The sequence below is a fragment of the Culex pipiens genome, chromosome 1 (genome assembly GCF_016801865.2).
Source record: "Culex pipiens pallens isolate TS chromosome 1, TS_CPP_V2, whole genome shotgun sequence".
Taxonomy (NCBI): Eukaryota; Metazoa; Arthropoda; class Insecta; order Diptera; family Culicidae; genus Culex; species Culex pipiens.
In genome coordinates, this window is record NC_068937.1 from 1554642 (window position 1) to 1568846 (window position 14205).

At 29.9% G+C, this 14205-nt stretch overlaps 2 protein-coding genes across 2 annotated transcripts; both read right to left on the minus strand.

The window, feature by feature from the left end:
* Positions 1 to 8441: 8441 nt before the first annotated feature.
* LOC120415078 (28S ribosomal protein S29, mitochondrial) lies at positions 8442 to 9866 on the minus strand. Its single transcript, XM_039576481.2, has 2 exons — positions 9741 to 9866; positions 8442 to 9680 (listed from the first exon to the last, which is right to left on the minus strand). Exon 2 carries the CDS (start codon positions 9634 to 9636, stop codon positions 8476 to 8478), a length of 1161 nt encoding a protein of 386 aa, XP_039432415.1. The 5' UTR covers positions 9637 to 9680; positions 9741 to 9866; the 3' UTR covers positions 8442 to 8475.
* Positions 9867 to 12402: 2536 nt separating this feature from the next.
* LOC128092578 (uncharacterized) lies at positions 12403 to 13484 on the minus strand. The gene has a single exon (XM_052706738.1). The coding sequence runs from the start codon at positions 13352 to 13354 to the stop codon at positions 12506 to 12508; it is 849 nt and encodes a 282-aa protein (XP_052562698.1). The 5' UTR covers positions 13355 to 13484; the 3' UTR covers positions 12403 to 12505.
* Between the last annotated feature and the right edge of the window lie 721 nt (positions 13485 to 14205).

Here is a 14205-nt window from a genome sequence, read left to right on the forward strand (position 1 = left end):
TTTAAATTAAAAGTTTTTTATTTGTTTACCCTCCGAAAGTCGTGACATGAGTTAGGCAAATTTTGAGAAACTAGTCCAAATTATTCCGAAACTAGTTTGCAAAAGCTTTCTAAAAGTTAAGCAGCGACGTAGGACAATGAAAAATTGTCCTTTATAAAAAAAATATCTCTGAATTGGTTCGAAATGTCTAAACAAGATTTTCAAACATGCATTCACAAATAATTCTGAGAACCAAACACAAAAATTCAGGAAAAAAAAACATTTATAAAAACATTTATATACATTATGAATTAGAATTTAAGAATATTTAGAAATTTAAAAAAAGAATTTCAGAATTTAATTTAATTAATTTTAGAATTTTAGAATTTTAGAATTTTAGAATTTTAGAATTTTAGAATTTCAGAATTTTAGAATTTTAGAATTTTAGAATTTTAGAATTTTAGAATTTTAGAATTTTAGAATTTTAGAATTTTAGAATTTTAGAATTTTAGAATTTTAGAATTTTAGAATTTTAGAATTTTAGAATTTTAGAATTTTAGAATTTTAGAATTTTAGAATTTTAGAATTTTAGAATTTTAGAATTTTAGAATTTTAGAATTTTAGAATTTTAGAATTTTAGAATTTTAGAATTTTAGAATTTTAGAATTTTAGAATTTTAGAATTTTAGAATTTTAGAATTTTAGAATTTTAGAATTTTAGAATTTTAGAATTTTAGAATTTTAGAATTTTAGAATTTTAGAATTTTAGAATTTTAGAATTTTAGAATTTTAGAATTTTAGAATTTTAGAATTTTAGAATTTTAGAATTTTAGAATTTTAGAATTTTAGAATTTTAGAATTTTAGAATTTTAGAATTTTAGAATTTTAGAATTTTAGAATTTTAGAATTTTAGAATTTTAGAATTTTAGAATTTTAGAATTTTAGAATTTTAGAATTTTAGAATTTTAGAATTTTAGAATTTTAGAATTTTAGAATTTTAGAATTTTAGAATTTTAGAATTTTAGAATTTTAGAATTTTAGAATTTTAGAATTTTAGAATTTTAGAATTTAAGAATTTAAGAATTTAAGAATTTAAGAATTTAAGAATTTAAGAATTTAAGAATTTAAGAATTTAAGAATTTAAGAATTTAAGAATTTAAGAATTTAAGAATTTAAGAATTTAAGAATTTAAGAATTTAAGAATTTAAGAATTTAAGAATTTAAGAATTTAAGAATTTAAGAATTTAAGAATTTAAGAATTTAAGAATTTAAGAATTTAAGAATTTAAGAATTTAAGAATTTAAGAATTTAAGAATTTAAGAATTTAAGAATTTAAGAATTTAAGAATTTAAGAATTTAAGAATTTAAGAATTTAAGAATTTAAGAATTTAAGAATTTAAGAATTTAAGAATTTAAGAATTTAAGAATTTAAGAATTTAAGAATTTAAGAATTTAAGAATTTAAGAATTTAAGAATTTAAGAATTTAAGAATTTAAGAATTTAAGAATTTAAGAATTTAAGAATTTAAGAATTTAAGAATTTAAGAATTTTAGAATTTTAGAATTTTAGAATTTTAGAATTTTAGAATTTTAGAATTTTAGAATTTTAGAATTTTAGAATTTTAGAATTTTAGAATTTTAGAATTTTAGAATTTTAGAATTTTAGAATTTTAGAATTTTAGAATTTTAGAATTTTAGAATTTTAGAATTTTAGAATTTTAGAATTTTAGAATTTTAGAATTTTAGAATTTTAGAATTTTAGAATTTTAGAATTTTAGAATTTTAGAATTTTAGAATTTTAGAATTTTAGAATTTTAGAATTTTAGAATTTTAGAATTTTAGAATTTTAGAATTTTAGAATTTTAGAATTTTAGAATTTTAGAATTTTAGAATTTTAGAATTTTAGAATTTTAGAATTTTAGAATTTTAGAATTTTAGAATTTTAGAATTTTAGAATTTTAGAATTTTAGAATTTTAGAATTTTAGAATTTTAGAATTTTAGAATTTTAGAATTTTAGAATTTTAGAATTTTAGAATTTTAGAATTTTAGAATTTTAGAATTTTAGAATTTTAGAATTTTAGAATTTTAGAATTTTAGAATTTTAGAATTTTAGAATTTTAGAATTTTAGAATTTTAGAATTTTAGAATTTTAGAATTTTAGAATTTTAGAATTTTAGAATTTTAGAATTTTAGAATTTTAGAATTTTAGAATTTTAGAATTTTAGAATTTTAGAATTTTAGAATTTTAGAATTTTAGAATTTTAGAATTTTAGAATTTTAGAATTTTAGAATTTTAGAATTTTAGAATTTTAGAATTTTAGAATTTTAGAATTTTAGAATTTTAGAATTTTAGAATTTTAGAATTTTAGAATTTTAGAATTTTAGAATTTTAGAATTTTAGAATTTTAGAATTTTAGAATTTTAGAATTTTAGAATTTTAGAATTTTAGAATTTTAGAATTTTAGAATTTTAGAATTTTAGAATTTTAGAATTTTAGAATTTTAGAATTTTAGAATTTTAGAATTTTAGAATTTTAGAATTTTAGAATTTTAGAATTTTAGAATTTTAGAATTTTAGAATTTTAGAATTTTAGAATTTTAGAATTTTAGAATTTTAGAATTTTAGAATTTTAGAATTTTAGAATTTTAGAATTTTAGAATTTTAGAATTTTAGAATTTTAGAATTTTAGAATTTTAGAATTTTAGAATTTTAGAATTTTAGAATTTTAGAATTTTAGAATTTTAGAATTTTAGAATTTTAGAATTTTAGAATTTTAGAATTTTAGAATTTTAGAATTTTAGAATTTTAGAATTTTAGAATTTTAGAATTTTAGAATTTTAGAATTTTAGAATTTTAGAATTTTAGAATTTTAGAATTTTAGAATTTTAGAATTTTAGAATTTTAGAATTTTAGAATTTTAGAATTTTAGAATTTTAGAATTTTAGAATTTTAGAATTTTAGAATTTTAGAATTTTAGAATTTTAGAATTTTAGAATTTTAGAATTTAGATTTTAGAATTTTAGAATTTTAGAATTTTAGAATTTTAGAATTTTAGAATTTTAGAATTTTAGAATTTTAGAATTTTAGAATTTTAGAATTTTAGAATTTTAGAATTTTAGAATTTTAGAATTTTAGAATTTTAGAATTTTAGAATTTTAGAATTTTAGAATTTTAGAATTTTAGAATTTTAGAATTTTAGAATTTTAGAATTTTAGAATTTTAGAATTTTTAGAATTTTAGAATTTTAGAATTTTAGAATTTTAGAATTTTAGAATTTTAGAATTTTAGAATTTTAGAATTTTAGAATTTTAGAATTTTAGAATTTTAGAATTTTAGAATTTTAGAATTTTAGAATTTTAGAATTTTAGAATTTTAGAATTTTAGAATTTTAGAATTTTAGAATTTTAGAATTTTAGAATTTTAGAATTTTAGAATTTTAGAATTTTAGAATTTTAGAATTTTAGAATTTTAGAATTTTAGAATTTTAGAATTTTAGAATTTTAGAATTTTAGAATTTTAGAATTTTAGAATTTTAGAATTTTAGAATTTTAGAATTTTAGAATTTTAGAATTTTAGAATTTTAGAATTTTAGAATTTTAGAATTTTGGAATTTTGGAATTTTAGAATTTTAGAATTTTAGAATTTTAGAATTTTAGAATTTTAGAATTTTAGAATTTTAGAATTTTAGAATTTTAGAATTTTAGAATTTTAGAATTTTAGAATTTTAGAATTTTAGAATTTTAGAATTTTAGAATTTTAGAATTTTAGAATTTTAGAATTTTAGAATTTTAGAATTTTAGAATTTTAGAATTTTAGAATTTTAGAATTTTAGAATTTTAGAATTTTAGAATTTTAGAATTTTAGAATTTTAGAATTTTAGAATTTTAGAATTTTAGAATTTTAGAATTTTAGAATTTTAGAATTTTAGAATTTTAGAATTTTAGAATTTTAGAATTTTAGAATTTTAGAATTTTAGAATTTTAGAATTTTAGAATTTTAGAATTTTAGAATTTTAGAATTTTAGAATTTTAGAATTTTAGAATTTTAGAATTTTAGAATTTTAGAATTTTAGAATTTTAGAATTTTAGAATTTTAGAATTTTAGAATTTTAGAATTTTAGAATTTTAGAATTTTAGAATTTTAGAATTTTAGAATTTTAGAATTTTAGAATTTTAGAATTTTAGAATTTTAGAATTTTAGAATTTTAGAATTTTAGAATTTTAGAATTTTAGAATTTTAGAATTTTAGAATTTTAGAATTTTAGAATTTTAGAATTTTAGAATTTTAGAATTTTAGAATTTTAGAATTTTAGAATTTTAGAATTTTAGAATTTTAGAATTTTAGAATTTTAGAATTTTAGAATTTTAGAATTTTAGAATTTTAGAATTTTAGAATTTTAGAATTTTAGAATTTTAGAATTTTAGAATTTTAGAATTTTAGAATTTTAGAATTTTAGAATTTTAGAATTTTAGAATTTTAGAATTTTAGAATTTTAGAATTTTAGAATTTTAGAATTTTAGAATTTTAGAATTTTAGAATTTTAGAATTTTAGAATTTTAGAATTTTAGAATTTTAGAATTTTAGAATTTTAGAATTTTAGAATTTTAGAATTTTAGAATTTTAGAATTTTAGAATTTTAGAATTTTAGAATTTTAGAATTTTAGAATTTTAGAATTTTAGAATTTTAGAATTTTAGAATTTTAGAATTTTAGAATTTTAGAATTTTAGAATTTTAGAATTTTAGAATTTTAGAATTTTAGAATTTTAGAATTTTAGAATTTTAGAATTTTAGAATTTTAGAATTTTAGAATTTTAGAATTTTAGAATTTTAGAATTTTAGAATTTTAGAATTTTAGAATTTTAGAATTTTAGAATTTTAGAATTTTAGAATTTTAGAATTTTAGAATTTTAGAATTTTAGAATTTTAGAATTTTAGAATTTTAGAATTTTAGAATTTTAGAATTTTAGAATTTTAGAATTTTAGAATTTTGGAATTTTGGAATTTTAGAATTTTGGAATTTTAGAATTTTGGAATTTTAGAATTTTAGAATTTTAGAATTTTAGAATTTTAGAATTTTAGAATTTTAGAATTTTAGAATTTTAGAATTTTAGAATTTTAGAATTTTAGAATTTTAGAATTTTAGAATTTTAGAATTTTAGAATTTTAGAATTTTAGAATTTTAGAATTTTAGAATTTTAGAATTTTAGAATTTTAGAATTTTAGAATTTTAGAATTTTAGAATTTTAGAATTTTAGAATTTTAGAATTTTAGAATTTTAGAATTTTAGAATTTTAGAATTTTAGAATTTTAGAATTTTAGAATTTTAGAATTTTAGAATTTTAGAATTTTAGAATTTTAGAATTTTAGAATTTTAGAATTTTAGAATTTTAGAATTTTAGAATTTTAGAATTTTAGAATTTTAGAATTTTAGAATTTTAGAATTTTAGAATTTTAGAATTTTAGAATTTTAGAATTTTAGAATTTTAGAATTTTAGAATTTTAGAATTTTAGAATTTTAGAATTTTAGAATTTTAGAATTTTAGAATTTTAGAATTTTAGAATTTTAGAATTTTAGAATTTTAGAATTTTAGAATTTTAGAATTTTAGAATTTTAGAATTTTAGAATTTTAGAATTTTAGAATTTTAGAATTTTAGAATTTTAGAATTTTAGAATTTTAGAATTTTAGAATTTTAGAATTTTAGAATTTTAGAATTTTAGAATTTTAGAATTTTAGAATTTTAGAATTTTAGAATTTTAGAATTTTAGAATTTTAGAATTTTAGAATTTTAGAATTTTAGAATTTTAGAATTTTAGAATTTTAGAATTTTAGAATTTTAGAATTTTAGAATTTTAGAATTTTAGAATTTTAGAATTTTAGAATTTTAGAATTTTAGAATTTTAGAATTTTAGAATTTTAGAATTTTAGAATTTTAGAATTTTAAAATTTTAGAATTTTAGAATTTTAGAATTTTAGAATTTTAGAATTTTAGAATTTTAGAATTTTAGAATTTCAGAATTTTTGAATTTTTGAATTTTAAATTTTTGAATGAGTGTTTTAATAACCACGAGCATCATGAAGAGCCTGAACGGCAAGGATTGCTTTGATTGTCAACTTTCGAAACGATAACGAATTAGGAAACTGCGTTCAAATTTACTATTATTGCCCTCCCGAAGAATCGATAACAGAAAAGACCACTAAATTCCGGCCATAGACAATATCGGAAAGGCTCAAAAGGGGGACAATAAAAATTTCATTTTATCTGATAAATGTCACATCGATTTCGATTTCGGGTCGTCGAGGAATTTCATTATTTAGTGGTGGCGCCAGGTCAGAGAGTCCCTTTTCGGAGTGGGTTTCCTCCGGGTCTATTCAGAATATGTATATGTTTGTTTCTATCTCGACAAATATCTTTGAACAAACGGCGGCTTGAAGTTCAGTGATCCTTTCGACGGAGGTTACACTTTTGTCGACCTGGTAGTAACAAATTTTCTCAAAATTTCACCACCGTCGTCTAGTTGTTAAGAATGTTTAAAATTAATTAAAATCTGACAGTTGCGCGAGCAGCAACCCGGCCGCAATCAACGCCACGCCTACGTTGATCCGCGCGAATTCTCGAGACCACGTGGTTTCCCCCCAGGAAGAGAGATTTATTTTGAGCGCGTGGAACACACTCAGCACTCGAAATTGAATAATTTAATCTAAATAATCGACACCATCTAAATGCTAATGATTGAAACTTTCGCGGCACGTGCTCGAATTCAGGTGTTTTAGCAAAACGGGCTCTTCGGGAAGGTTTTAAGGGGGGGAAACCATGGAAACTGCGACGCGCAGCGCCTACTAAGAGCTGCTAATTGGACGGATTTGTTTGGTTGTGTTTGATATTTTTTATAATTAGCTCATTTTGTTTTATTATAAAACAAAAATAGCTCAGTAAAAAGAATCTACACGAATCGCAATAAACAAATTAGAACTTTGCCTTCAGTGGCAAAATTTTCCCGTTTTTTTTTAGCCCTGAAGTGGGTGTGGGTGTAAAGGCGACAAATTACTTAACGCAAAAAGGGGTTAATTTGTAATTAATGTAATTTTAACTTGCTACCGCGCTTCGTTAATGGTTTCGTTGTGCCCCATAATTGAACAGATTTTTGGCAGACTCCCAGCGCTACGAAGGCGGTTGACACTTTTGAGGTTGTGATTTCTTAGAGAGGAAAACGTTTTCTTTTTTCTCAAATTAAATTAATTTAAATGACACGTGTCAAAGCAGACATAAAGTCGGACGCAGCTGTCAGCTCGTGATGAAGAAAGCTTCCCCACATACTCCGGAGTTGGTCGCCATGGCAACGTCCCGTTTCCTCATTCGCGAGGCCTGCTTCGATGGATCCTGGTGTGGGCCATAGATATCACTTTAGTGCCGTTTTTTACGACCATCAGAATTTTCTTTTGACACCTCCTCCAGAGATTACGAACGCCGGAAGTGTCAAGCAAGCATAGTAAGCGTTGCTCGGAATAATAATGTGACTTCCGTCACGACTCAATCGACACGCGATAAAGGAGGACGCTTGCTTTGATGAAAGCCCTCCAAAGGGAAACGCATTAAAGACTTCGGGAAACTTTTTCAACCCTGGTGAAGTCTCGCAAATAGCACTAATAAAGCAGTCAATATTTTCTGCACGAAAGTAGAATAAAAAAAGCTTCTTGGAGGTAGAGTGAAGTGGCAGGGCAGGGCAGGAAGAGTACATTACTTCCAATCTAGAGAGTGTGTGTGCGAAAAGCTTTCTGCCGCCTGCTTCGATGGCAGACGTGAGGGGGGGGGCGTCGTTTTGCGCGTTGACGCGTGTCACGTTTTCTAGTGTATCGTAGTAGGCGGGTGCGGTGGTGGGTGACAGCGTGACAATGACAGTGTGACTGCATGAAAGGTTGACTATGGTGCCGTATTTTATGGGACAATCGCGAACTAGGTCAGCGCGGAAATTGCCTGGAGTGTCGGGGTATTATGTGATAAAGATTGTTTTTTAAATCATTTCAAAGTTGAGGAAATATTTAATACATGCTTCAAATTATTACTTTGCATACTCGATAATAGAAATCTGCCATATCAAAAATAATGCACTCAAACCCCGATGGTTTGACACCAACTATTGTCAAACGAACGGGGTCATTTTTTAGTTTGACACCCCTTTTACACGGAGTTCACACACACTACCAAACGTTTATTTTGATAGTGTGCGTGAGCGCCGTGTAAAAATGGCAGTTCGTCACTTTTTTGTTTGACTTGACCAACCAACGGGGTACCGGGGGTTGTGTGTAGTCGCCGAGTCAGCAGGACCCATGAGAAACTTAGCATTTTGCAAATTCGCCGAGTTGCCGATTTGTGCTGCACCTTCATGAAAAAGATAGAGCGCCCTCAGGACTCTCAGGAGGGGGGTTCAAGGACCGCATTCTCAAGGTTGCCAACAAACAAACTCCGATTTTCAAAACTATATTTCTCCCACTAAAATTACAAACTCGCACTCAGCTGCATCAACTTGAACGGATTTTTCCCGCTCAAAAACTCCAACTCCTTGTCGAACCCGTCCTTCGTAATCTGGATCCACTTCCGGTTCAGGTAGTACTGCACGGCGCTGTGAAACTCCTCCTCCGAGTAATTGTCCACCCGAACGGGCACAAACGGATCCAAATGTTCGAAGCCTTCGCGCCTCAGCTGGTACATCGGCAGCGTCGATTCCATCCGGTCCTCGGTCAGTGCCATCCGGTCGACGGTCACGATACACACCCCATTGCACCAATCGGCGCCGGTAATGTCCAGAAAAGGTCGCGTAAGTGTGAGCTTATCCGGCGTCACGCGGACCTTATTCTCCGTCAGAATCCTCGTGTGCGGGTGGAAAAATGCGTTAAATCCGTCAATCACGACCATCGTCTTGACCCTACCGGCCGTCGATTGTTCCTTCAGCTCACCCAGCAACGCCGCAATCGCATCACACGAAAATTTCGCTCGATTAATCCCATGATCAATCAATTCCAGCATCGGCGCCCCCGCCGGAGTCGTCTCGCGCTTGCTCCAAACATAATCCCGGCTCACCTTCAAGTCCAACTTGGCCAACAGCGGCGCGTTCTGGTTCTTAAAGTGCACCAACCAAGCCGCACCGTCCAACGGCAAATCCAAACATCCCTCCCGCGTCCCCGAAATCGCCGTCTCCTTGGCCCGCTTCATCCAGTTCGGAACCCACGGAACGTGCACCAGCACAAACTCCTGGCAGAACCCGTAATGCAGCAAATGGGCCAACACCATCGACTTCCCCGCACCATCCTCCCCGTACAGCACGAACCGGTTCGCTGGCCGGCGGAAATCCGTCGCGTTCAAGTGGCCAATCAGCTCCACAGCCGCCGGCCGCACCATCAAACACGCCTCGTTGAACGTCTTGATCTGCTTCTCGTACGTCTTGGGAAAGCCCCCGTGGGCGAAGATCTGCTTGCGGACGTCCGCCGGAATCGTGTAAAAGCGGGACAGGTGCGACTGGTTGTGGCGGACCGGGTTCGATTCGCCGGTGCGAAAATCGTCCAACTTTTGGGGCTGTGGGGAGGCGACCGTCGAGAGTGGCTGTCGGAGGCCGGTGGATGAGCAGCGGACCACTACGGGGGCCGATCGACGGAGGAACATTGTGGGGACCGGCTTGCGGACGGGGTGTTGCGTAAACAGATGGGCTGGAAGGAATTTCAACTGTTTTGACCATGTTTAACAATAAAGAAAACTGCAATACTTACTTTAATAACACCTTAGTGATATGTTATTGAAAAATAACTTTAATCAATCCAATTAACATTGAAAATAAATCAAATTCTGTGATTTTTAATGCAAAACCCGCAAAACTCACGTTCTTTCTAAAATCGGAAAATAGTAATCTGACGTTTGATTTGTTTATTTCGAGCAGGGTTGGGGAAAACCGCGGACAAACTTATCGTTTGGAATTAAAACGATATTTATTTCACACGTTGAGGTAGAAAGGTCGAAGGGATGCATAAATTAACCCACCGGCAGTCGCGTACGTGTACTTTGTACACACTTTACAAGGAGCGATTTTTTTTAAATTTTGGTACGATTTTTACTATTTAACTCTTAGCTCATGAAAAAAACGACCGAGCCACGTAGCCCAGTGGTAACGCTTCCGTCTCGTAAGCGGTAGATCGGGGTTCAAATTCCGGCTCGGACCAACACAATGGAGTACCCGACGCGATTGGTAGTGAGCAATGTATTTCTTATGGAGCGAACTGTCAAACTACCACTCGAATCGGGTATTCCATTGGTGATCTTTTCCCTTCCGGATTCAATTGGGTACTAAAGCCCTATGTAAATTTTTATGTACAACGATAAAAACCACGATTAAAAACCATTTCTTATCACTTTTTTTCATTTAAATGCAAAAAATTTGTTTTGACAAGACAACATTTTTTTGATGGATCAACTATAGTCCCCTTGGAACGAGCTGTCAAGTAGGAGCTTTTCTGTCTAGAAAGACCGCGAGGTTAATTTTTCAAGATTGATTTAAAAATCCATTTTAAACTGTTTGTGGTCGTACAAGGCGTCATTGTACTCAGAAAAATAAGCTTTATCGCTGTAAAAAATAATAGCAGCAATCTAAGCTTCATTTTAGGACCCAATTGCTTAGTAAATTGAAGGTAGTGTATTGTCACAAACTGGACCTTATCAAGACACCTTAGGACCTATGGAATGTTACCATTAAGTTGATTAATAAACTGTCACTGAATTCGCTTTGTAAATGCCGGTCCCGATACTCTTCACGGGTGTTCCCTCAGGAACAGGGAAAAATAACTTAAAAATTATAAAAACGTGGTTCCATTTACCCCACAAAAGTCTGATTTTATAAAAAAAAATCTAGTAAAATAATGCAAAAGGGCCGTTGCGGATTTGTAAAAAAAGAGTGTATCCCTTTCATGATAGATGTAAATATCCCCTAGCGTAGGCAAGACACACTCTCCCCTTTTACATTGTTTTGCTAGAATTGTAAATCATATTGCTCATTCATGGCAATATCAAGATTCTCCTACACTTTGCCAAACAGGAAATTAAAATGTCAAAGTAATTATGTTTTTGTAAAAACTTTTTTTTAAGTCAAGACAGCAACCCGCAACCATATGTCATAACAATGTAAATGAGACAATGAAGATTTTTAACACCTTAAGAGGCAGTATTTGAAGATTCTGCTCGGTTTGTTCTAGAGGTCGTATCGAGGTGCTCCAATTTGGATGAAACTTTCAGGGTTTGTTTGTCTATACATGAGATGAACTCATGCCAAATATGAGCCCTCTACGACAAAGGGAAGTGGGGTAAAAGCAGCATGGAAGTTTGAGGTCCAAAAAACATAAAAAATCTTAAAGTTGCTCCCATTTGCGTAAAACTTCATCAATTCCAACTCTCTTAGATGCATTCGAAAGGTCTTTTGAAGCACTTCAAAATGTGCCATAGACATCCAGGATTGGTTTGACTTTTTCTCATAGCTTTTGCAAATTACTGTTAAAAAATGATTTTTTAAAAACCTCAATAACTTTTGGCAACAGCCTCAAACACCCATACTCCAATAGGTCAAAAGTTAGGGAATTTCATGGACTATAAGCCTACGGTATTTACTTTTTGGCCAATCGCAGTTTTTCTCATAGTTTTACGATTTTTCTAGAACAAACATTTTACAACGTTAGTTTTTGCCCTGTAGGCCAAGAAGACGGCACTTTTTGGTCTCAATTTTGTCATATTCGGAATCCTCGAACAATTTCACGTAAGTTAGAAGTATTGGAGTTGTAATTTTGATTTAAAAAATAATTAAATAAAACATTTTTGAAAAAAAAATTGATCTTATTTACCCTATGATCGATACGTCAAATGCTGTATCAAGTAGGCGAAAACTTGTTTTACTCCTAATCCGAAAAAATGATAAATAATATTTTAATTCATACTAAATGGCATTTTTTCCAATTAAATTCAAAATTCCAACACCTCAATCTAATTTAAAATTTTCTGAGGATTCCGAATATGTCAAAATTGAGACTAAAAAGTGCCGCTATGGAGGCCTACAGGGCAAAAACTAACGTTGTAAAATGTTTGTAATTCTGTAATTCTGTAATTTCGGAATACATTCGTCCGGCTTCAGCTGAAGATTCATGCTGTCCCATGTTGCATGTTCGAGTGTAGACCTACGGAAAACCTTGCCGCGAGGAGAGGTGAGTGAGAAGTACACGAACCACCTACGACATAATTCCTCGGGCGGCCCAGGTCAACTCGAAGTTACCCCAGGCACCCCCAGTGCAGGACACATTGGGGGTAGAAAGTGGATAGAATTTTCAGTGAATACAATAGTTATGACAATATAGGTTCATATAATCCTTATTTCTTGATCTTACCTTTTTTTTTTTTATTATTATTATTTAACTAACTGGCCTTTGTTAGACATATTTCGGCCAAGTGTTTATTTTTAACAAAGTTTGTCACTTGAATTCAACTGAGACGTAGTCCCACGTCAAACTATTTTCGTCAATCTCCTCTTCGGTTTCGGTTTTTGTATAGTCCACTCGTTTGCCTCCAAGTTGTTAGCAATTGTCTTTGCTGGGCTGGTGATAAATTGTTGCTGTATTTGTTGTTTCTCGCGTTGTTCTTTGTAGTTATAGTGGTCAGCTTCAATATCGCGTATTGGTGTGTAGTTGGATGATGAGTACAATGTGGTGGTGATTGGAGCTTCTTCGTTGTTCACGATCTTTGTTTGGTCTACGTCTAGTGGAGTAGTGCAGCTTGTTGTCACCTTCGTCTTTGTAGAAGTGCATTTTTGTCCAGGGTGCAATTTTCGGGAGCAATGGCGGCATGTCTTCTTCTGGTTAGGATACACGATGTAAGCCAAAAGACCATCGATTTTTAAAAACGAAGGAATCGGCTTTTCGAGCTTAATCCGGACAACTCTGACACCATTTGGGATGCCAGGAAAAAAGTCACGCCAAACCTCATCGTGGATCGACGTGACCTTGCCGTATTGTTGCAATTGTGAAGCAATCAAATGATTAGGCATGTTGGGTGGCAGATCATTGACCTTCACCGGCGTTGAATCGTCTTCCACGTAAAGTGGAATGTAGAACTTCTTCTTCTCGTAGATGATATAGTGTTTAGCACTGTGGGTGCCAGCAATTTCAGCAGCTTGATCCGGTGTGGCCATTTCGATGATCACTTGATTCATCGAAATGTTCAATTGCAGGTTGCGCACTTTGGAGAAATCAAGTGCCACATCCTTGGTAAGGAACTTTCGAATAGTTTCGATGTCTGGAATCGATGGTAGCACGTTCAAATCGACTACCAGAGAATTTTGTCGATAACTTGGCATCGTAGATGAGCTTTATTAGCTGGTTCCGAACACGAATAAGCAACGACCTAGGGTCGTAACCGTCTCACAATGTTAAGCGAACAGAGCACGAAACGCAAAAAGCGCCCGTTTTGGCTGGCGAATGCTAAGCGACTGTTGATCTTACCTTTTGACACTATCAAACCTAGCAATATTACTATTGCATCTTACCATACCCTTTTGGTAGTGTCAACTTCAAACCTTCATCCATTGTACAATTAACGCAGAATTTCCACTATATCCTTCATGCGGAATCGTCGTCTACTTTCTTCGCCTTATTATCACTTAACCACGACGCGATATTGTTCTCACATTTTTTGAGCTTCTACGACCGATTGTTATTCACGCACTTATAAAAATACTTGTTCTGTTTCGCGGCTTTGTGAAAAATACACGTGTGTTGGCTGATACAATGACTTTTTCGGTCATCGTATGCTCGCAAGGTACATGAAAGAGAAAAAGAGAGAAAAAATGGGATAAGTACAATGTAAAATAAAATCGAACATTGAATAACAGACTAACACAGAAAGAAAGAATAAAGAAACCTTCAGAACTACCAACTTGTAACGAGAAGCTTACTAGAAAACAACTGAAGTTGTGAAATATGGGACAAGACAAACAAACTTGAATAGCTAACATATATAATAAAACAGTTTGAACGTACCTTTAATCATATTAACAGTTATGCCCAAATTTCTTACCAAATTATTTTCAGCAGTTACATTTCTACAATAATGTATTGCGATTCCAAGTTAGAATAATTGAGTAGTTAAAGTTTATGGGTTAAGAGACAAGTTATAGCAATAGCAAAATAAATAGATGTATAGATTTTA